Source organism: Lissotriton vulgaris, chromosome 2_1 (genome assembly GCF_964263255.1).
Source record: "Lissotriton vulgaris chromosome 2_1, aLisVul1.2, whole genome shotgun sequence".
NCBI classification, from domain to species: Eukaryota; Metazoa; Chordata; class Amphibia; order Caudata; family Salamandridae; genus Lissotriton; species Lissotriton vulgaris.
Genome location: NC_141687.1, coordinates 1,385,204,672 through 1,385,229,963, shown reverse-complemented (window position 1 = coordinate 1,385,229,963; position 25,292 = coordinate 1,385,204,672). Strand labels below are relative to the sequence as shown.

At 43.0% G+C, this 25,292-nt stretch overlaps 1 protein-coding gene across 1 annotated transcript in view; it reads right to left on the bottom strand.

Annotated features, from left to right (window-relative positions):
* LOC147732612 (contactin-associated protein-like 5) overlaps positions 1 to 25,292 on the bottom strand; it is a 1,641,055-nt gene that overhangs the window by 112,655 nt on the left and 1,503,108 nt on the right. The window contains exons 18-20 of the mRNA XM_086957122.1: positions 21,047 to 21,286; positions 11,232 to 11,450; positions 3,876 to 4,006 (exon numbers count right to left, since the gene is read on the bottom strand). Of these exons, the coding sequence (XP_086813248.1) occupies positions 3,876 to 4,006; positions 11,232 to 11,450; positions 21,047 to 21,286 (590 nt within the window). The remainder of the gene's footprint in view (positions 1 to 3,875; positions 4,007 to 11,231; positions 11,451 to 21,046; positions 21,287 to 25,292) is intronic.

Genomic DNA, 25,292 nt, shown 5'->3' with positions numbered 1-25,292 from the left:
ACTTTTGGCCTACATCTGATTTTTTTTAAGTCTGGCTTGAAAGCACAAATATGACCAGAACATATGTGATCAAAAGAAAAGGAGCTTTAAGAAAGGGGCTTTGTAGATATTGGCAGGGCATAAATAAGTGTATCTGCTGAAAACAAGTGCTGGTATTGCAAGTGTTACCTTCTGAAAAGGCTTTTACCCATTACTGCTGTGCTCAGTTAGGGTTACAAGCCAACGATCAAGGCTATAGGCTTGGTCTATCTATTAAGAGAATTTACCAGAAAGGCAGTAGGCCCGAGATATATAATGTAAAAATCATATGATAAAGACAATAGGTCTTTTAGGGTGAATTGTCATTACACTATGTTAAAGCTTGTAGAGAAGGGTATTTTGTCACAGGAAATCACCCTTAGTGGGTTAGGGTTTTGGTGTTGATTACTTCCATAAGAAACATTCAGAGTAGATTTGTTCTTTAAAAATCCTCGTTCTGTCATTTTAGGAAACGTTACATATTGTTTTGCCAGATGGAATTTTGGGCATATTTTTAAATCTATAACTGTATACTGATGGACTGCTGACTGCTTTGTGGCAAAGGTTAGGTTTAAGACAATGGGATTGAGTTGTTTCATAGCAACAAGTTGATGACAAAGCCTATGGGCCTGATTGGTTCAGTGGGCAACGTTATGCTGCATGCCATTGATCTGATTTATTGATTGTGAGCAATTATGACAAAAAGCAATTTGCATGACTTATTTATTGTGAGCAGAATTTGGTTAACCTATAGATCTTTAAGGATGGATTCTTCACACACCGTGCTCATACCTGTAGACAGGTATTCTGGTATATAGAGTCTCATAGATTCCTATTACAGACAAGGGGTCAGGTGTTGGTTACCTCTATGATAAATTGTTCAAAATCCTTGTTAGGCCCTCTTCGAATGGGCTGTATATTGTTTTGCCAATACCTCGTACAAAAGCTTCCGCTAAATACAGTAGGCCGGAGTTGTTTATGTGATGACCCCAATCATAAAGGGTGTAAGTCTGACTGATTAGGCAAAGTACCATAATATGCCTATCAAACTAAGAAATAAAATTGGTGTTGGCTACATAGAGGAATTTTGGGTGTGCTCTCCTTTGTCCATTAAAGTATCATTCACATTCTGCTTCAGTGCTTGACAGCATATTGCTTTGGGTAATAGCTTATCCGTTGCTATTGACTCTGTCATCCAGAAAAAAACATTGTGCATGATCACATGAGCACATTTGCCTATAAATTACATATCTTAAATGTTTGGACTGATGATCAGGCCTTTAGTTTTCTATATTTTTCCTTTATACACTCCCTTTCATTTCTTTCTTGCTTCTCCATTTTTTAGAGCATCCTGTCTCTGCTCCGTAAACCTTACAATGCATTTGCATCCTCTGCTCATTTCTTCTGAAGTGCGATGCATCCTTTATGGCCACTATTTAGAAACTGGTTGCCCATCTTGGAACAGTATTTTTTAGAAGGAATCACTGTTTTACCATTTCAAGATGGTCACCATGTTTAAAGGCTAGTCGTGGATCACGTTCTACACTCTAAACTTGAGCATTCAAAGGTGGCTGCTCAGGACAATGTTTACTAAGTAGTTATGTTGGAATAGTATAGTGAGTCATTGTTTTTTCACTCCAGGATGGCCAATACATTGCTTCTAAGTGGGTGCGCCCGGGCCACTGGCTGATTCTGCGGTTTCGTCATTTTCACATAATTATAGATATGCCACATATACCACATAATTTCTAAAATGCTGCATATTATGCAGACTTAAATACATATTTCTAGCTTAAACGAATCATAAGTTACTAAACATGTGATTGTAGCATGGAGATACATTTTTCATCGGTGATATGTCACGGCTTTTAATAATATTTTGAAATGTTTTTATGTGTATGTGCTTTTATGGTTTGTATTTTCGCACCAAATAAAGAATAGAGTAAAGTATTACAAATATGGTGATTCATTTTGCTGTGCAGCGTAAGACACTTTGCAAAGGTAGGCTGTTCACCTTTCAGCTGTATATGCCTTTAGCTGGGTATTAAACTAGTACTAATGAGGTGAACCCCTTTGTCCAGACAGTGTTAACGTGTAAAAATGACAAAATAATGAACTGATAGTATCACAACATATACCATATTATTCCATAAGATTTGCATTTTTTTGCCTTATTAATTAGCAAACGCTGCTGCATAATTTAGTCCTCCTGTGCTGCATAATTTCAAGGGTCCTGGGGTCAGCTATGAAATTTTTTTACAGCAATCATATAGTGTGTACAATGAGCTTGGAAAATGGTCGTTCTTTGCTAAGTTCAATTGACTTTTGTATTGCAAGCATAAGACCACCAACCTTAGGTGGTGCCATGTTTTAATTTTTCCTACTTTTAATCTTTTGATTTATCCTTTAAATGTTTATTCAGTTTCTGTTTTGTTGCAAATAGTTGAGGAGGTGAATGAAGGAATGTGTTAATGCATAAATAAATGGATGTATGAGTGCAAGGAAGAGTGACAGAGTGCATGTATGTTGACTTATTGTGAACCTAAACTCATCGCTGACTGAAGAGGTATTCCAGATCCATTTGCACTCATGGCAATTAAAACTACAATATACCAGAGGAATTATACAACATTAATTACGTCACAGGCACGTAAGACTGTTGTCGCTCTGTACAAGTTTAGAAATGTAACATTATTAAAATTGAAGCACACTTGCGACTTTCAATCCTCATTAAGCTTTGTGCTTCTAAACTAAGAGCCTCATTACGATGGCGGTGGGACAGTCACAATCAGCCCATCGGTGGCGGTCCCACTGCCATGGGACCCAGCATTACCGCCCGACGAATTATGATGGCAGGCATATGGTTGGAGGTCGGGGAAGCCATGAAAAAGCAGCAGAAAGGTACACTGGGGGCCCGTAGTGGACCTCCCTTCCACCCTGGCCCTATGACATGGGCACCGGGGTAAACCTATGGTGCCATCCTACAGATCCCTGCACCATGTGGCAGGCACTGCATGGTCCTTGCTACATAGTGCAGGGATATGTACATGATATGTAAGTGGGTTGTGCAACGGGCAGCACAACCCACAATACAAAAGATACAAATTGGGTCGTAATACCGATTAAGGGACCACTGACAGCCAGTTGGGCGGTCCCATTTCTGAAAGGATGGACCGCCATCCTAATCCGGACATAAATTTCTCAGCTATAAAAATTTTCACTTTGAACACCACTTCACTCCACTGTTGAGTTCCATATGTAGTCTTTACAGAAATACCACCTCCATCTAAAGTTTTTGCTTGAATTTGAAGTAAGAGACCATCACTCTTAGCTCTGTTACACATGTATTAACCCCTTCGATGCTCATGACGAGCTCAGCTCGTCATGAGGCACGGTTGAGCTGTGCTGATGACGAGCTGAGCTCGTCATGAACAATGGAAAATCTGGGAATGCATCACCCGGGGAGAAAACCTCTAGCAGCCAAGGTGTTAACCCATACCATGCTCATGACGAGCTCAGCTCGTCATGCAGTACACTGCTTGTGTGCTCATGACGAGCTGAGCTCGTCATGAACAATGGGATTCAGAAATCATCAGCACAGAGGGGGAATTGCTGTAGCAGCGATGGTGTTAAAGATATGTTTTGGATGAATGGAGAGTTGCACCAAAACCAGTTGAATAGAGAACTTTTTGCAATTTCACTACCACCTAGGTTATGATTCATGACCAGTCCAGAATATTGCCTTTTTTTGATATGGATGAAATTAACAATTATTTATATACAGAGATATTAAAACTGTGCAGTCCTCTGTGCAGAAAAGTGACTTAAAACCTGTAAAATATGTTCAAGTATGTTACCTGAATTGAAACTTCTTTCCCATCTCTATTTATCTGGACAGAGTGAAGTTCCCTTTTGGCAAGGTCTGCAGAATCTATTGTTAACATGGTGGTTCTTTCTTGATTCAGTCTGTAACGTACTTGCAAACTTCCTTAAAAAGAGAAAACATACATTATGTGGTCACATATAAATTTCCAAAATATCTATTGCTCAGCATGAATAGTGTGACTTACTTACAGAGACCGATATCTTGTAATAACATGTGTGAACACTTTTGCACAATTCATGAACGCTCAGCCAGCTGTTTCAGACTGTCTCTTAGATATTACCAATTATCAAATACAATTTTAGACGTTTTGAGGCATATTTACGAGAGGGTTGGATCACGTTTGCACCATACAATGTGGTACATGCATGATGCAGAGCTCTAAGACAGATTTATGAAGCCTGGCAAAGCCACTATGTGTGCCTCTGGGTGGCTTCATAAATCTGGAGTAGTGCAATGCAAAGCAAATTTCTGCATTGTGCTACTCTGCTCTGGGTAGGCGTTCCATGGGCATTGTGTTGGGAATTTTCAAGCAACTCCATTGAATTTTTACGGATTCCCAGATTTACAAGACCATGTAAACCTGGGAATGTGCCAAATTATGCCATCTTCCCAGGCGAGGCCTAATGATGAGAAATTCCTTTATTTCTCCTTGTGACTTCCTCTTTTTATGTTTTCTGCATTCTGTAGCATGCATAGAAAGGGAAATATGCCTCAGGGGAGTGACTTTGTTAATCCTGCATGCAACACAGGCACCCTGTCTCCATGGTGGAAGGGAGGCTGCTTAGCACTAAGTTTCCAAATGGGCACCAACGTAAGGGAAAGGATAGGAATGCATTGCATTCCCTTAAATAAGGCACATTGCTACCCTTTCCCTATGGAACAGGAAAATTTCCATAGTTTCATAAATTAGAAACCTTATATTCCGGAGAATGCTGATATGAGGCATTATATATTAATCAATGGCATGCCAAAATAAATTGGATAAAACAGAGCAACACTTTCCTAATTCGAAATTTTAAATAACTTAGAATTGATTACTATATCTCGATTATTAAAGCTGATAGATGTTTATCGTGCTCACATCTTTTTTCCTACTTACCTTGATCATTAGTATCTGTAAGAAATCTCTTTTTTCTTTTTCAAGTACTCAGCTGTTTCACTAGGACCAATCTCAGCAGAGTTTTATTGATTGGCTTGCTTAATTTATTTGGCATCTGTATGCTGTTTTCCAACCCCTGTAAAGTCATATTCACTTAAACTTATCAAACATGCCTTATAAAATCGACCATCTTCTGAGAAGGCTAATATTAGAACAAGTGGGTTCCACTGATGAACAGTGAGGTGCAACCCAAGTATAATCGCAGACACCACAGTCGTCAATCGATAGAGTTTACACAGTAGTCAGGATAGCACAGCCCAAGAATAATCACAGGAGGCACAGCTTCAGGGTCATGTGGTTCACTTCGAGGCAGAGATGATGCAACCCATGAATCTCACAGAACCAACATAGGTTGCTGATTATGATAGCGGATAATCCGCATCCTCCTGGCCGGCAGAAGCCACCGCCGGCCCGGAGGATGCGGATTAACCACTGCGGACTGAGAAAAGACCCCCCCGCCAGATTAGGATGGCTGGGGCATCTTTTTTCAGTCCGCCGCTTTTCCGCTGCGGTCGCCTTCCGACCGCGGAGGAAAAGCTCTAACATGGCTGGCGGTGTCTATCAGACACCGCCAGCCATATTAGGATGGCGGAGCTCCTATGCCTTTCCACGGCGGCATTTCCGCTGTGGAAAGGCATACAGTCTTTTCTTTGGGGGCCCGTTGCAGGCCCCCAGGGGTGAAGGGGGGGTGGGGGTGCACATGGGTGGTACCTATGGTACCCCTCTGCCTTTGCGTGCACGTAGCGGCAGGCACCACGCGGTGCCTGCCGCTTCGTGCATGCAAAGGTAAACATGCGTTTTTTAACATTGCGGCGTGTGCTGCTTCAAGCAGCACCCGCTGCAATGTTAAAAATACAGGATGTAAACACCAGGGTGGCGGTCACATCCTAATTCGCATGGAGGGACCGCCTCTGCCCCTGCGGACGGTCCCTCCTCCTCTGGGGTGCCCGTCCGCCATCCTAATAGGCCCCATAGTTGGCATACTTGGCTCACAAAAATTTACAGATGAGGCAACCCAAGGATAAACATTCAATGTAGATTTAATGAAGTTGGCAACTTTGATGATCATAAACAAAAAATACTGTGCTATGGATTAGTCCTTGTATAAGCACCATTTTTCATGTCTAACTGACCTGGAAAGTGTTACATTAACTTTTGTATGAAGGAGGAGCCATATATGTCAGGCAGCCCACTATATGAACGTTTTAGATGCTCAGGTCAAAGAGCATTAAAATGATTTTTGGATTGATAAGGCTCACTGTTGTAAAATGTTGGACCTCAAGGTAGTGTAGTGACTAGCGAGCCACTACAACCCTGTATTGGTAACATTGATGATGCCTACTGCTGTAGTTTCACAGGAGTCTTCTCCAAATCACTTAGGGGCAGATGTATCAATGTATTTTTTAGTCGCAAACGCTGCGAATCGCAAAAAAACAGTGTTTGCCACTAAAAATTAAGAAAACAGTATGTATATAAAAATTTGCATCGCAAAATAAGGAATCGCAATATTCGCGATTACTTAATTTGGGAGAACAGGTTTTCTGAGAATTTTTTAGCGATTCCTTATTTTGCGTGGTTCAAGATTTGCGAATTTCGCAAACAAGAAATCGCAGCATAAGAAATCGCTAAGAGATGTTTGAAAAATTCGCAAATTAAGAAATCGCAGTTAACACCAACTACATGCAAGTGGTAACTAGAAAAAAAATATAAAAAGGCACCCACAATGCACTGAGTTTTTTTTGAAAATGGCTGGACTTTACCTGATAGCCAGGAGGCTGTGTATTTAAGCGGTTGCACAGAGGAGACAGAGACAGGAGAGAATGTTCAGACTACGCATCACGCTGTTCCAGCATACTGAAGAGGACATATATGACAAATACAGACTTCATCCAAACACCATTTTGGATCTCATTGATGAATTGAAACCTTTTTTGGAGCATCCAACAGACAGGACACAATCAATTCCTACCCATGTGCAGGTATTGTGTTCACTGCACCTTTTAGCTTCAGGGTCTTTTCAAAGCGTGATTGCAGAGGTTGGCGGGGTGTCCCAAAGTGCACTTTCACGCTTTTTTCATGCCTTCCTGGATGCAATGCTGAACAGGCTTCAACATCACATCTACTTCTCAAACACCCAACAAGCCATACAGGAAACCAAGCTGGATTTCTATCAAATTGCACGTTTTCCACATGTGATTGGATGCATTGATGGAACATATATTGTCATCACTCCACCAGCAGCCACAGAATATGTTTTTTGAAATAGGAAAAGCTACCACTCCCTCAACATCCAGATTGTGTGCAATGCCAAATACTTCATCAATGATATAGTGTCAAAGTACCCAGGCAGCACACATGACTTCTTCATTTTCAGACATAGTGGAATTCATAGACGTCTGAGTGCTGGACATTTTGGAGAGAGATACCTGCTAGGTAAAACACACTCATGCATACATCCATTCATACATCATTCACAAGTCAATGGAACACACAGTTACTCTTTTGTTTCCCTCGTGCAGGTGACAGTGCCTATGCAGTGCATGACTTCATCCTAATGCCATACTTGAATCCAGCAAATGCAAGTGAGAGAAGATACAACAGGGCACACCGGTCAACATGTGGGGTCATTGAACGCACATTTGGCATTTTAAAAAGCCCTTTCCGCTGCATACACAAAAGTGGGGGAGCTTTGCAATACAGTCCTGAAACATGTTGCAAAATTGTAACTAGCTGCGCAATGCTACATAACATGGCTATGCGCAAAGGCACAGACATTGAAGTGAGTGAGTCAGACACATCTGATGATGATGCCATACCTCCACCTAGAAGGACTGCAGCTGGAGGAGGGGCAGCGGCTGGCCGTCAAAGACGGTCTGAGATTACACGGAATTACTTTTAGGTAAGACAAGCAATCTCACAAACGTTCTCCTTTTTGCAAGTGTTGTTTTTATTCACAACACACAAACCATAGTACAGTTTTCAAACTGGAAATGTTAGTCCACAGTCATGGTAAAGTAACATAAATGTGAAAGAAAGCCATGTGAGACAATGCATCAATGAAAAAGTATTGCACTGTATATTGTCCCTTCTTGAGCTGGAGGCTTGGCACAGGGCGTTCTTCTGATTCCATGCTTTCATAATCAGGTGCAGTGCCAGCACGCCTTCTACTTCTGCGCTGTGTCATTTGAGAAGTTGGTGTGGGGTTCCTGCTACTCCTGCTGGGGGTGTCCTCGCTGTCAGCTGAAGCAATGAGAGCGCTTGCGCCAGAGTTTGCAGTTTGTAATATTTCAACTGCAGAGGTGACTTTATCCAGGCCTTTTGCTATGTTATGAGTGCATTCACTAATTTCCCTCTGCATGTTAATGCTGTGCGTGGTGAAGTTGCATGTCACGGTACATAGCCGGTTAATGGTTTTTGTATAACCATGCATTCTCCCATGTGCATGGTGTGCAGCCCTGTTGCGAGATGTCTCAGTACATTTGAGGGTCAAGCACAGTCTGTCAATTGATGCTGCCATACTCTTCATTCCTTCACCCATGCTTTCTTGGTTTGGATTTAGTTTTTGAAAGCTGTCTATTTATTGAACGTAGGGCCTTATGTTGCAGGCGCTGCACATGAAGCATATCCTGCTATAAACCTGCAAAGACTTTTGGTGTTTCCAGTGGACCACTGCTTCTCCTAGATGTATCCAACCTGTATGTATGTGGCCTTCTTTGACTTTTGGGTTGTTCTTGCAAGTCACGAGGGCAAACTGTGTCATGGCCACTGTCTACTGCACCCCCTATCATTATTGACATCTTCTTCCAAAGGTGGCAGAGGAGCTACCTGTCTGCGCTTTTTGCGCACAATTGGAGTAGAGACAGTCTCATCACTGCATCCTCCTTCTACATCAGATACAACATGGGGAGGTGATTCATCGCCCTCACTTTGATTCCTGGATTCCCTTGATTGTTCTGTGGATGTAGAGTGAGACATATTTGTTTGTGTTTGTATGTGCATTTTCTGATAAAGTTTTTTTTTTACACTTAACTTTCACTATACTATATTTCTGCCTTCAAAGTAAAAGCACAATCTTTTCATGTGTTTCTGTGATGGCAATTTGATACAATTATGAGTGCACTACAACTCCCACAATGCATTGCTTGCTATGTGTTAAACTGTCTCCCAGGACTACTATATTCCTCACACTGAGTACATGCACTACACAAACACACATGCATTAAACTCTTCTTCTGGACTTCTTTGCATGCATCTTACCTTGTGCAGTTGGTGTAGGGTCAGAGCTGTCTATATCAGCCACTCCACTCCACTCACACTCTCTGGCAGCAGAGTGGATTCAACAAGTTCATCGTGTGGTGTTGGTTGATCTGCTGTTGAAGTTCCACCACCAGTTTTGTTTGCTTCCTTTATTCTTTCTGCAACTTTTTCTTTGGATCTTTGACGCATATCATACCATCTTTTCTTCAGTTCTTCTATGGTACGGTTTGTCACTCCCACAGCATTGACTTTTTGCTGAATCTCCAGCGAGATTTTTCTTTTCCTTGATTCAGGAACTTTTAATGCTTTTTGGCCAAAAAGCAACTCATGGCTGCACACCATTTCGTCAATTAGAATGTCTTGTTCCTTTCCTGTAAACTTGTGTTTTCTCTTTCTTTTCTCTCTAGCAATTCCCTCTGGTGTGTTCTGGGACTCCATTACACTCCAAACAGGTCTGCTCTGCCTCCAAACAGTCTCCCAACTGCCACTGGGTGTGGCTCAGGCAATCAGGTGCAGGTAATTACTCCCTCTTCCTAGGTGTGATATCATCAGCCTGCACCTGCATAGCAGATTCCCGTTTTTTGCGATTTCTTAATTTGCGAATTTCGCAATTTAAGAAATTGCAAAATATTCTCAGATTTTTTAGCGATTTTTAGGGAATTGCAAAAAAATCGCAAAATACTACATACATACCATTTTGCGATTCTGCAACTGCGATTCACAAAAAATTGCAATTACAGAATCGCAAAACACAATATTGATACATCTGCCCCTTCGTGTTTACAGATTGCTTTCGATTTGCTCATTACTGCCACTTCCAGTGATCATCTAGATGGTCATGTCATTGAACATTAGAACGTATCCATTCCAAAATCAAACACAGCTATAGCAAATATGTTTTTCTTTCTATGGCAGTAAGAAAGTATATTACACTGACTGCACTTGTTCAACAATCTAGCCTTAGTATTATTAACAGTAACCACAACACTATACTACTACAATTCTGTTTTTACTCAGCTCCCAAAAAGATCTCTGCAAGCTCCAACGAAGGCATAACTATGCTTCCGGGATTGCAGAGGGCCAGAAAGTTTGCAACCATTTCAACCCTGCCTCGAGTGCCCTTATATGGCACTTTACAATTTAAAATGACATCTGAGTCGCAACCACTACACAAACTACAACCAATGGTATTTCACAGAGTGCTTCTGGCTCTACCAAGCACTTATACCATACTTTTCATCCATGTAGCCAGACACTGCATTTTTAGGAGAGTATCTTCCTCTGTCCAGTGCTTTTTCACTAGTATTTCATCCAGCCATTTCTGAGTCTTGAAGGAGGGTTCCTTATATTCTGAAAATTCCTCAAGACTCATATCTTCAGAGTGTCCTCTATGGAGCACGGCACCAATTTGAACAAGCTGAATATCTGATTCTCACTTATAGTGGCCACTAAGTGCCTCATGCTTCGAGGTTAATTTGTTCACAACAGACCGACATCAATTAAGCAAAGAATACTCTTGTTTATCAAGTGTTTATCTGTTTCCCACACAGCCAGTTTTATATAATTTTTAGAATAGAAAAACTACTCCAACTTGGGCATGTTATCTTGATCCACGTGTACTTGTTCCCCAAGCAAAGCCGTCAATGTCTGGTTTCAACAGCAAGCAAGGACCCCGCCCCAAAAAATGCTTCTAAAAGCAAATACAAGTATTCAGACTACTCTGACTAAGCATGCTGAAATAGAAAGTACTACGAGGCATTGTCAGTTTTGAAAAGGGATCAAGGGATGGGGGCAAAAGACCAGAAAAATGTTAATTCTTCCAAACGCAGGTATACACTAAGTTATCATTAACCTTCTCCCACATATACTTTTATAAGCATCAAGTATCAACTCATCAGGTCTGTAACTTACCATTCTGAGACAGAATCACAGCCATGGAATTCTGGAAATAGTTTATGAAGATTAAGATGCATGGAGCATGTGCTGTCAAGAATTTAAATGATATGTTCTCCTTTGGTGGGCCTGTGTCTGCATATATAGAAGGAGGCACGCTGGCATTCCTTGTTACTGTATAAGGTTCCCTGAAGGCGTAGTTAATTGTAGTTCCAGAAGCAAACAGTGCAGATACCTCTAAGAAAAAGAAAATGAAAAGCATTTCTAATTCTGATTCAGAAAGGCATACTGCCTATACCTCATCTTTTAATCTTTATACAACAATACATTTTAACATTTTAGAGTCTTAAGTATTTATATGAATACATTGTTGACTAACAAATTATTTTACCAGTCTTTCTAATTATGAAGCATATAGATTCAAGATAGATGGAAGATCGGGCTAGTAAAATATAACAAAATATTCTTGTTTTCTTACTTTGAGTTGCACGGAGTGATCCACAATTAGCAGCCTGCAAAGGCCTTAGAGGTAGAAAGGCATATAGATTGGAGAAGCACCACTCACTGTATTACAGGTTAAGCAGTAGGTGGCATTTGGCATTAATTGTGTGCAATAGAATTTTGCACAAAACCACGCACAGCAAATTATTACTTAGCAATCACCCTCCTACTTTGGATATGCACTCTCTGTTGATGTCTTCAAAAATAACAGTAAAATAAAATAGATTGGTACATGGCTTCTGCTCATGTCACCAGTTCCCATTCATGCCCTTTTGCCACCCTCTCACTAATTCAAAAGCATCTGTTCCTGATGCTTGGTAACATTTGTATTATAGGGCCCTATCTGAATGCCCAATGTATTTTTGGAGTACACGTACGCAGCATCCCTCTGCCCCTATGGCTGGGATTTAGCTGTATATGTTGTAGTCCTTATTACAATTATATGTTCTGTTTCCTGCGTCCAATAATACAATACCCGCATATGGGAAGCTTTCACAGACAACATATAAACCCTTCTCACACAGGCTCAAAATAAAAACAATATTTGACCCACAGACCCTACAGGATTAGTGAGCGATCCACATGGATAAGCTATATAGCACCCAACATATGGATAGTTACTGCTATACAAATGCTACAATACAATGCAATGCAATACAAGGCAATGTGGTCACAGCTACGTTATCTGTATGGCAAACAGTCTTTAACATACTTGCCCAAAGGTTGGGCACTGACATACTTCTTAGCACTGCAATGCCTAAATCTTCCATGTGAGAGGGGATACATTGTTTGATTACCTTTCCCTTTACACTTAAAGATCATTGTGACCTCTAACCACTCTGCCATATTGCAAAGATTACTAAGGGGTCATGTAGGCTGAAACCACATGTCAAGGAAGGCTATCACAAATTACCCATGTGGTCTCTATTAATCGCAACTCTAGCACCTAGGATCTAGTATTTAGGATCAAAGTGTAGAGGCAAGTAACAAACAATAAAGACCTTTCAAAGTATCCCAAGACAGCACAGCCAAAAGAATGATGTGTCACTTCATAATTATGCTGCACCTGCTTTTGAGCTCTCAGACTTGATTATCATACGGCCAGCTTTAAGTTTGCCTAGATGTGGAAATTCTCTATGGTTTGTCTGACCATGTTGCAACTATGTAAAACCCAAAATATGGCATTCCAAATGGTCAGAGGTTAACTTCTTCGTTATGTGTTCCTGCAAGATTAGTCCGAGGCCTCATAAGAATTCTTTAGCTATTACCATCGATGGTAAGTCAAGTTAAGTCAAATCTATTATACATAATTAAGTAAAATCATCTAAAATCATGAATAAAAGCAAATAAAACACAGCGAATATTTCCATTACATAAAACGCAAACCATTTGCAAGCAAATTGCATTGGCTACTGAGATACATAATTTATTCCCATATTAAAATTCGACAGCAAATATATATTGATAAAGAGTGCTTTCCATCCCTTATCATTCAGACAATCATAGCAGGGACTTGATTCGAATTCTGAACCTTATCAGGAACTTCCTGACTCTGTAGTTAGGAAGTTGACAATGGTATCAGTAGATGAAAAACAGGCTAGGGTTGCATAGCAGCATCTTCAACTATTACGTTCAATTAAAACATCTTAAAAGCGCATTCCGGTCCTTCAGGAGGATTGGACAGATGGAAACGAGGTGAATCAAATCTCATTTTGCCAAGCCACATAGTCTAGAGCTCATATTTTCACCTTGCTTGGGGCACTCGAAAGTGAGATTAAGTGAAGGGGGATGATCAAATCAAAAATGCTTTCATTTTTGTTTTAAAAGAATATAAAATCCTGAACCAAGATATGGTTGGAATTTTAGGGTTTTAATGAAGTTCGGTAACATCCATGTATGAAACCTTTGGACAACATCATCTTGTTATTACCACAACTCACTGAATAGGTGAGCACTACTCCAACACTGACAAATGGAAGCCAACAGCATCAACACACCACACATGCTTCTCCAGCAACCAAAGGTAGCATTTCACACTCAAAGGTTTTTTTCTGACTGCACAATATCGGTATCCTGAGCCCTTGTCAATCTGAACATTGTGATCACGGCTGCTTCGAAATAGTATGCTGCACTGTTGCACCCTATGAGCTTCCATCCTTCTTTGGACCCCCATGGAGCGCCATTAATCCACCAGGAGCCTTTTAAACGGCAAGAGATGTTCTGATACTGGCCTTCAATGCAGAGTATCCAGAGAGGCACTGACCGCACTTCAATCATCTTTTTGGACCAGCGCATAATCTGAGCATTAAAAAAATAAGATATTAACTGAGCCAAGGCCTCTTGTGGACTTGCCTGTTCCTTTAACCAGGACATTTGAAGAGATCTGTGGAGACATTAGGGTGTTTTTTGTACATTTCTGCTTTGCTGCTCAACTTACATTGGGCCTGACTGTCTTCTATTAAGCAACATGAGTGAAAACTGCCTTAGCATTATTGTATATTTGGAGCTTAAAATCTTCACAGTTCTATAGAGGTCTGCTTTTATTGAGACACGGACACTTGTTTTAGGTTTAATTGCCTTTCATCTCCCGAGCGCAGGGATATGCGACCTGCCACTTGCGCTAATAGCGGCACTCAAAATGGCCACCCGCACGTTCCCACAATGCAGTGGCGTACGCTCTAAACAACTAGAGCGCGTCCCCACATATCTCCCCCTTTAATATTACACAACAATATCAATAAAACAAAGGGAGCTGATGAAATAGTATCTGGACCACCATGGTAGTCAGTTTAAATGGTACATCATAGTCTTACTTGGTCTCCATGTCGTAGTCTTCAAACCTCTTTGCTGCCTTGATCTGCCTGCCCAACCTGGTACGTGTCCTCATCGGGCTGCCTCTCGTACGCCAATAACTACCTTGCGGGCTCAAGCTCTCCATCGCTTTTATTCTCTGCTCCCCTCCCATGGTCTCCCCACTTAAGCCGCGAGGCGTGACTGGAGATGCTGATCCTTCCCCTTCACGCTCTGCTGTATCGTACGCTTCTTCGTCATTCTGCTCTGTGATGATGGTGCCTTGTTAGATTTCCTCAGATTCTGGTGTCCCTTCCAGTTCTTGTCTTCTCTCCGTGGTGGATGAGCTCCAAGCTTCCGAGCCTTCCCACTTCATGACTTTTTTGCAACGTGCCATTCTATCTTGAGATCATACCTTGCTGCCGCTTAGCAAGGCCGATCTGACATACAGCTCTACTACTTGCATAGGAGGACTAAACTTACTGTCATCTTTCTTCTTCATCACTGCTTGTTTCACTCTCACCCACTTGCCCTTCTCTAAAGTCACTTCCTTTACGTTGTGACGTTTGTTGTAGTATTCTGTGTTCAAGGCCTGTGCTCTGTCCATGTTGCGACGTACTACAGCCGAGGACCATTTACTTTGGACCACCAGTTGTTTCCATGCTAGCTTGTCCTTTGTGAAAGGTCTTGTCCTCTGAGTATTTTAAACGGGCTGTACCCTGTGTTGGCTGGGGTAATGCGATATGCCCACAGCATCTTTTGTAGTTCGTTCTCCCAGTCCTTGCCTGCACTTATTGCTGCCTTAACCGAGCCCATTATCACCCTGTTAAACCTCTCCGCTAGTCCATTTCCTGCCGGATGATACACTTGGGTGTGCTTGACTTCTATACCGTTGCGGTCCATGAATGCGTTCCACTTGGCTGAAATGAATTGCGCTCCATTATTACACGTGATTACTTTAGAAATTCCTTCCCTCAAGAAAGTGGCTGTGAGGAAGGAAAGTATGGCTTCCGTATCGGCTTCCTCACAAATGTCTACCTCTGGCCACTTGGTGTACCTGTCAATCAGGACAATCGCATACTTGGGTACCCATTGGTGTCCAGTATGGGTCCCAAGATGTCCACAGAGAGCATTTCCCATGGGCTTGTGGGGCAAGTGAACTTTCCTAGGGGTGGACGTAGTAGGACTTGCGCCTTGTCTGCCCGGCTGCAACTCTCGCACATCCTAACATGTTTCTCTATTTGATTGTCCATGGCCGGCCACCAATACGCCTGCTTCGCCCTGGCTTTTGTCTTCGTTATGCCGAGTTGTCCCTCGTGTAGGATTTCTAGGAGGTGATCTATTAGCGGTTGAGGAGGTATTACCTTATCCGCTCGGAGTAGGAACACAGGATTGTCCCCAATTGACAATTCCTCCCGGACTTCCCAGTATTTCCTCAACTGGCTGTCCAGGTGTCTTTTGTCCGGCCACCCTTGCATCAGGTAGCTCTTCACCGCCTTCAAGGTCTCATCGTTGTCGTACGCTTCCTCCCATTCTTGACTGCTGATCACTCCTTTATGGTCTTGCGTCAGTGCCACTACGTAATCCTCCCGCTCTGAGGGCTCTTGTTCCGCCGCAGGTTCCATGGCAGCTGCCCGGCTCAAGATATCTTCTACCTTGTTCTTTGTCCCGGGGATATACTCCACTTTGTAGACATAATCACGTAGTCTTAATGTCATCTTCGCTATCCGTGGCGTCGCATGTGCATGCACGCTCAAGGTCAGGACTCTCACCAGCGGCTTGTGATCCGTGCGGAGTAAGAACTTTGAACCCCACAAGAATTGTCTGAACCATTCCATGGCCCACACTGCTGCCAACATTTCTTTTTGTATAACACTGAATTTTTCATCATTGGGAGCCAGGGACCTGGAGGCAAAGCTGACAGTGTTAACCTCTCCTTCTCGAGATGTCTGCATTAGAACAGCCCCAAGTCCTTTGTCACTGGCATCAATGGTCAGTATAAATAGAGCTTCCTGGTCAAATCCCTTGAGAGGCACGGCCGCACAGATGTCCTTCTTTAATACCTCAAATTCCGTCTGTTCTTCTTTTGTCCATATAAAGGTGTTCTTCTTCTTCAAGAGTTGTCTTAAGTGATGCGTTTTGAGTGGACTTCTCCTTCCTTTTTGGCATAGGAGCTTCTTTAATCGCAGTCACATTGGCTCGTTTCGGTTCGATTCATCTTTCGCTGATCTCATGGCCTTCGTATGTCACTGATCCCACTCCGAATTTCCATTTTCCCCACTCTGCAGTGAGACCGTTTTGTGCTAGGATGGTCAGGACCGTGTGAAATTTTGCATTGTGATCACTCTTTGATTTGCCCATGATGAGGATGTCGTCTTGGAAGTACTGCACGCCTTCCACTTTTTGAAATAGCCTGTGCATCAGTTTTTGGAATACCGCAGCCACGGATGCCAACCCAAACGGCATTCTCAGGAATTTATAGTATCCGAAGGTTGTGATGAATGATGTTAGATGGCTGCACAAAGGATTTAGGGCGATTTGCTGGTATGCGGACCTGAGGTCCACCATTGAGAACCATTTAACTCCCTTTGTTTTAGCCAGCATCTTGTTTTTCCGGGGCAGGGGGAACATGTCCACCACAATGTTCTTATTGAGTTCCCTGAAACCAACGGACATACGCACTTTCCCATTGGGTTTATGTGCAACTACTAACGGCGCAAGCCATTCTGCATTTTCAATAGTTTCAATGACTCAATTTTTTTCCAATTGTTGGAGCTCCTCCTGCACGGCCTCCCTGCTCCTGAAGGGAATGTTGCAGACTTTGTGGCTCACTGGTTGTGCTCCAGCCTTTAAGCATATTTTATGCGTGAATTTCGTCATACGACCGATCGTCCCCTTGAAGACTTCCAGGTACTCCTTCTTCCACGCGTCTTCTTCATATGCTTGTACCGTGTCAGTCATCATCACTTGTGTGGTCCCTCCTGGGTTGAGTTGGATCCCTAGCGCGCCTTGGTCTATCCATCCTAGGACCCACTGTCCTTTCTCAGTGACAGAGAGTTTCCCTTCAGATGCTCTTCCTCTGAACTCAAACTTGAGGGAGCAATAACCCACCATGGGTATGGGTTCGCCAGTGTACGTTATTGGGTGTATGTCCGTTGGGAGTAGGTCCCTGCTCAGCCGTGGTTCAAAGTCTCTTTCCCATACTGTTCGTTGGACAATGGTATATGGGGTGCCCGAATCTGCCACTATGTTGATCGACACCCCTCCAATTTCCATTTGTAACGCCGGTTTCCTGGACCTCTCGCAGTTTACTCCTAACACCTGGTCTTCAACACATAAGACTCCGTCTTCTTCTTCTTCTTCGGGTGCCTCATCCTCTCTGTCCATCTCTTGGGCAACGTACTTCACCTCTGACCTCTTGAATTTCCGCCTGCATACCTTTTCGTAGTGCCCCATTATACCGCAGAAGGAGCATTTCGCTCTGAACGCTGGGCATCCTTTATCGTGGCTGGCATGTGTTTGACTTCTGCATCTGTAGCAGTTGTTTCTGCTCTCACCTTGCGACTTTTGCGTTCTCGTGGGTCTCTGAGGGTACCTCTTCTGAAACTTGGTACTCAACTGTGTAGGTGGGTTACTTCTTGTTTGCTCCTGTCTGTCACTTTGCACACTGGTGTTTGGTTGAGACTCTCGCTTTTCGCTGCCTCTGCACATCTCTTTGATAGATCCGCCTTCTTCACGAGCGCCACTACCTCCTTGAGCGGGGCATCTCCGTTTACCTATAGTTTCTCTTTTATCGCTGTATTTGCAGTGTGCATAATGATCTGATCTCTGATGAGTTCGTCGTGCAGTGTGCCAAATTTGCATGTCAATGCCAGTTTCTGCAGAGCAGCTACATATTCATCTATTGATTCGCTGCTGCTTTGTTTTCTTTGGAAAAAATTGCACCTGTCTATTGCTATGCACACCACCGGACAGTAGTGTGAGTCCAAATCTTAAAGCGCATGTTGGAACTCATCTGTGTCGTTCGGGAGCCTGGTTTTCTTTATGAAGTTGTCGTATACTCTGATGCCTTCAGGGCCGAGGTTGTGTAGCAGAATACTTTTCTTCCTCGCACTGGAACACTCGCCTTCTCCCTCGTCTTCTAAGGCCGACAGGTAGTTCAGAAAGTATCATTTCCAGTCTTCCCAAGGCATCGCTGGCTCACCCCTTTTGGGCAAGAACGGGACCAGGTTGGTGAGAGATGATGTTTGCGCGCACATTCTCCCTCCTTCATGCTGGGCAGAGACTTGCTGTGTGGTGACTCCTGGTGGACTCCAGGGGGCTTGTCTCTCTTCAGTTTTTCTTGCCTGTGGTTGGGCGGGACTCCCTTCCCGTCTTTTGATGGGCCTTGGAGGCCCAGCGCTGTGCCCTGTCAGAGTGGGGCTTGGGGTGCTGTGATCCCAGCTGGGGCTATTTGTGTGCCTCTTAACCGGTCCTCCTCACCACAGCCTGCCCTAGGTGTGAGCGGTGATGGTGGTTGCTTGCGTGGGCTTGCTGTAACCGTGACCCTAGGATGAGCCTGCTACACTTGCTGATTGCTGGTGCTTACATGTGGCCAGTATGTGCACTGATCCATGTGGTCTCAGGGCCTGCTGTTGGCCATGTGGTGTATCGGAGGTACACTCACTGTGCTCCTGCGGTTCTGCGCTGGAATTGCACCTCTCCTGCTCCCCCCTGGGGAAACACCAACAGCTGCGCAGTGTTCTGGGGCCTCAGAGGTGCCCCTCTTGCCTTGAAGTGTGTTACACTCCTCTGCCACGCTCGGGATATAAAATGGTGCTGGGCGGGGTCTGGTACCACAGGGTGTGGAGCAGCATCTCGCAGCCTCATCGCCAGTTTAGAGGTCTGCTTTTATTGAGACAGGGACACTTGTTTTAGGTTTAATTGCCTTTAATCTCCCGAGCGCCGGGATACGCTACCTGCCACTTGCGCTAATTGCGGCACTCAAAATGGCTGCCCACACGTTCCCCCAATGCAGTGGCACACGCTCCAAACAACTAGAGCGCCTCGCCACAAGTTCTTAACTTAGGCGCTTTTTGAACTCCTGATATCTCCCATGTAGTTGGTCTTAAGCTTGGCACACGCCACAAAAAGGCGAACAAAACATGCCTCTGAAACCTTATGCTTGCCCCTGTTGATAGATGATGAAACTCTTCCAAATAATCTATTTCTCTGACAGTCATTTGCTTGCAATTGGTGTTTGTTTTAAAAGTAGTCTGGAGAGCAGCAGTAAGCTTTAAAGAAACGAGTAGCTCAGATTCAGGGTTCAAAATGTTTTGCAATTTTTGACTCTAGATGATGCTAGACTTGCGTGGGTAAATTGAATGTTAGAGCATTGCACATGTTTCAAGCTGTGAGTAAATACTCTTTTAGCAGCAGTAGCTGTGCTCTTCTGGCAGAGAAGAGTGACGCCCCTGCCAGCAGAGACAAATGAAAAATGAAATGACAATTATATTTTTCGTCAGGAGCTGATTCTTGGGGGCAGAGCCATACGATGAATGGGGGAGGATTGTAGGGCACTGCTGTCAGCACCCATGTCAGTTTGGCCAGCCGTCTTAGGACAGCCAAACCGACATGCGCACTGACAACTCTCCAACTCAGCTGCATTGTTGAGTGGAGAACAACAGCAGGCACAGGATGCCAATCCCTGATGGAGTACAACACCAGCCCACACTGCTCAATCCAATGCTGCTCTTATGGGTACTACCAGCATGAGAGCAGCGTCTGGATTGACTGTAGGGGAGTCTGGGAGCATCAGCCTGTGCACAGCAGAAGAGCAGCGAGCGGTAGGTAAGTTATTTTGTTGTTGTTTCTTCTTTTGCTTTATTATTGGCCCAGGCGCTGCCCAAAACGTTTGCCTGGCAATATCTGCTACTGTGTTTTAGTCAAACTTGGACTGAATGAATAAACACTCGTTTTCCAAGACAGAATAGTGACAAGTAATGTAACACCTAGAATAATTGGGAAACATCACTTACAACGCATTTATTACAACGCACTACCATTACAACGCAACCATTACAACGCAAACCATTACAACGCATTGCGCTGGGGGGCGCTCTAGGATAGGGAATATATTTAATTTACTATCCAACACCTTCCCTACTATCCACGGGGACTGGAGTTGGAATAGTAAATTAAATAAATCACTATCCAGCGCTTAAAAGCACTATGCGTTGTAGTGGTATGCGATGTAAAAACCGCGTTGTAACAGCAGGCGTTGTAATAGCCTGCGTTGTAATGACACCAATCCGAATAATTATGTCCTGCACATTCTGTTTACCTGCATGTGTAGCTGGAGACATTTTTGATAATTTTTCAAACAGCAATAGAAAGTATTCACTGAAGTAATTTGTAGCTCCCGACACATTGCCTAGAAATCTGTCAGAAAATACCCTTGACTACTTAACTATTGTTTTTCGACTTCACAAATGCTAATTTATCATTATTGAAAAGTGTAATGCCTTTTGTCTGACAGCACTAGTTGATAAGAAACATTTTACCGTTTTTACAAAAGGGTCCTTCATACGCTGAGCTCGTGCAGTCACACGTCGAGCCGTTGTACTTTTCGATACACTTCCCGCCGTTGTGGCAGAGCTTGCCGTAACTGCTACAGTGCCCTGTGCACCCTGGCTTAACCCCGGAAGTGACCCTGGCTCTCTCTTCAAGATCAAGGACCTGTCCGTTCAAATGCAGGGAACGGATGCACCCCAGAAATCCTCCCTGCCTGGAAGCTGTGCCCCCTGCAGTAACAAGAAACACAAAAAATGATGGGATAGAATTAAACGTTCAAGCAATAGAGTATTGAATACATAGTAAAATTGTTCATGCATTATTTAGCTAAAGTGCGAGTATGGAGCCTCAGGTCCAATTTTAGTTCCTCAATTATTTACGTCCTGGTTGTCAATGACCATAAACATGGTGCAATATTTATTGAATTCTATAAACTCAAACACCCAGATTTGATCAGGTGTGTCGAGAAGCACCTATTTACAAGTTTTTCCAGATAATGGGGCATAGAACATGGATCAAAAGACAACAGGTTCAGGTATTACAGGATTTTCCTCTGTTAAATTTCGGCAGGTTTGATTACAGGGTCATACAAGATTTGCATTACTTGAAATTCCAATGTATGCAAGTGGGTTTACATATGAGTCTGATAACATCAGTCCACTGCCATGAGGGATTTAGAATAAAACCTGCCTCTTTCTGCATAATCAGTATAGTAGGTGGACATCCATAGCTGCCAAGGTTTCAGATTGCAATGTGTGACATGTTCATGTTTTCAGTGCAATTATGAGTGACATTTTAATGACCATGAGTGACACTTTCTCGTGAACTAACTCAAGCAATGAAAACCAGGGAAACATATCAATATCATACATTATATCCATTTGAGCAGCTGGGCTTGAGTTCTTTTTTTTTTCAAGTATCCTAAATGGTTTAGGTTTGCTGAGCTATGTTCAAATGCTAGTCTTTACATTACCCTGTTTGATACATGTATCATTTTTTGGTGTGCCATTAAACTTGCCTTGATGGCATTTAGGCCAAGTTCATTGGTATTTTATACATATGCCATGCCTAATTTGCAAATAAATAAAAAATAGAAGTAGCTCATACTTTTTCTAAAGAGGCTGTCACTCATGCTGCCGAATGTAGGAGTTCATTAATTATACATTTTGAATCCATGTCATGCTTCTTTTTTCAATCAGCCTGCACTTCCTGTGTTAATTATCTCACTCTTGTAGGTTATTTTTCATTCCGGCTATCTTCATCTCTCACTGTTCCATTATCTTCCTCTACTTTCTTCTTGCTCCCTTTCTTTAATTCTCTCTAGTACTAGCGCTGGACCAAAATATGGTGGAAGAAAAATTACTCTCAGACCCCAAAAATTATTTTCCTCCACTACCAAGCACCTGCATAAATTATGCACTGTACACGGGACAAAGATGAGTCACAAGAGGAGGAAGGCCTCCTCCACCTTCCTACCTCTCTCACACACCCACTCACACCTCTTTTCTTCTGCAACAAAGCCCCCGCCCTAATTTCCACTAAGTCAAACACTTTCAGCCGTGATGCGCTCTTGGACGCTCACCTTACAATTCTCCTACCCGATGTTACCCCTCCTTCAGGCAAGGAAACCCTTTGCAATACTCCTCAGGCCCGACAAAGCACTCCCCCTCACCCACCTTGCCGTCTCTCTCGTACATCACTCACACCTGAGCCCAGTAAAGAGACGTGCCTGTGTATAAGCTAGACCTACGTTCTGTAGAGTGCTGGCAAGTGTTTTTTCTCCCCTCGCTGTGATTTCTGTTATTGCAATGAGCTTTAGAAGAGCTGCGCAGCGTAGAGATGAGATGCCTTAGCACAAGTAACGGCGGCGGACACCAGCACGCACCCCCGTACGGGGCCTCAAGCCTAAAGCCATGTCCAGGGCAAACTTTCATGAGCTGATAATGCGCTGCTTCCAGGAGTCTCCTGGTGCAAGGCACTAAAGTGAAACGAAAGTGGTGCGCAACGACGGGATGTCAGGACAATCATCTTTCCTCTGCACCAAATCCTCAAAAAACCTCAGGGCTATATCCCCCATACATAACGTAAATAAAAAATCCTGACTTACTTGAACCCAAGTGCGATAAATGCCGCCGCTGCCGGCCCAGGCTGAGCCTCCTGAGCAGAGCTGTGATAATGAAAGCTGCAGCTGACCCTGAGGACGGCGCGGCCGCCACTCCCGTTTTCACCTGCTACAAACCATAAATTACTTTTCAATGCTACAGTTGTGTGCAGCAGGCGGAGGTCAGATAGCTCACAGTTTGTCCACTGCATGCTGCCAGCAGTGCACCAGGCTCATGCTGCTTCACCTAATGGAGCACAGCTTCTACTACTGTGGTAGCACTTCACAGTTAGACACCTGCTGAGACACTACGATTATGCGTGACAATGCCTTTCCGTGCGGTAATGCGGATTACCACACTGAAATGCGATAGTGTCACGCCTGATGCGTGACACTTGGCAGGTCTGGACATCTACCCACATGTAAAAATTGGTATTTGAAAGATGTTGCTTTAAGCTTCAATCAACCACCTTGCATGAGGAGTACGGACATTGAAAGAAGTGGAAACAAGCATTTGCAATGCAATCAGTCTGGCATTTGAAAGTTTCAGTTATTGGCATTGTAAATGATATTGTTGTTGATGTATGTTTAGTTGTTTATAGTGCAGTGAATGTATGGTATTGAAGTGGAATTATGTGGTTTGAACTTGGATTGTTAGTTGCTGAATTGTGTGGGATTGAATTGTGTAATGTATTTGCGTATTGTAAATATGTTGAATGGTAAATAGATAGGGGTGAGAGCTATAGAACTGATTGAAAATAAGAATGAGAGGGATACCTAGTTTGTGTATAAAGTGGTGAATAAAGTTCAGATAAAGTAGTATAAACAGTGTGTGAGAAAGGGAGATAGAAGGGGAGAGAACATTATAGACGTATAAAGAGGCTGTGGTTGTGAATGTAGAACATAGTGAAAGAAGAGGAGGCAAATGCGTCTTTGTTGTTATGTTTTTTAAAAGTTATGGTATTGAAAGTGTGCTGAAAAATATGAAGTGAATTAATATAAATGCTGGATTAGTGTGTGAAAGTGAGACAGTGGTGTAAGAGAGAACGAGAGAGAGAGAGAGAGATGTGGTACAGTGATTTCGGAGGAGGTGTGAGGTTGCGCTAAGCATGGGCGTAAAATCCGTTCCGCTCGCGGATTTTGCTGATTTTCGGTAAATTCGCAATCCGCGAGATTTGCGAATTTCCCGCAAAATCCGCAAATTCGCACGCAGCGGATTTTTTTTTTCTTGGTGATACAATTTTGCGGCGCGCGGCGTTTACTTACCGTCATTCATCGTTTGCCGAGTTATTTTTCTTGATATTTTGCGAGTGCTACGCCATTTTGGATCTTGCTGCGGGATCCCGCGGGAATTTTCCAAGCGCGATTACGTAATCGCGGCTTGCCAACTTGTACAGCGAGAGTTTGTCTTTTTTTTTTAATCTTTTTTTATTATTGCAAGATACGACAGAGCGTAATAAAACATATACATAAATCATATAGCAATAAACTGATATAGTATTAGCTTTGTAATAGAAATAGAGGTAGTAAAGAATGTCAGCAGAGAGGGAAAAAAGGCAAATCAAGGGATGTACTTGTGACCAAGCTGTAAAAAATGTTCAGAAAAATTAGATAGTCCAAAATAGATACAAATTTACACTTTAACATTTCAAAAAAATTGTTTCCAAATCATTTCTTTTTTCTTAAAGGCTTTTGGGCCCCTATGTTTAGCTAATGTAAGTTCCATAATTCTTATTTCGCTAACCAAAGCACACCATTCAGCAACATTTGGAGGGTCTTTAGATATCCATGTCCTAGCTATAACTAGTCTTGCACATGCCAACAAGATGGTTAAGAGATCCTTGTTGAGACAGTTAGTTTCTTGAATATCCAGTAAAACTAGGTGTGCAGAGAGTACCGGATTTGCTATCTTTTTGGTTCTTAAGATTTCCATTATTCCGTTCCAGTATATAGATAATGCGGGGCAGGAGAATAGCATATGCTCAATTCCGGCAGCATATTGATTACATTTTGGGCATTTAGTTTTATCTGCTGTGGAGTTCCCCGGTGCCCAGGCAGCGATTCTTTGTGGTGTATAATAAAGTTCCGTAATTGTTCTATAGGATTGCAATCTGAGATTAGAAGAGTGTACTATA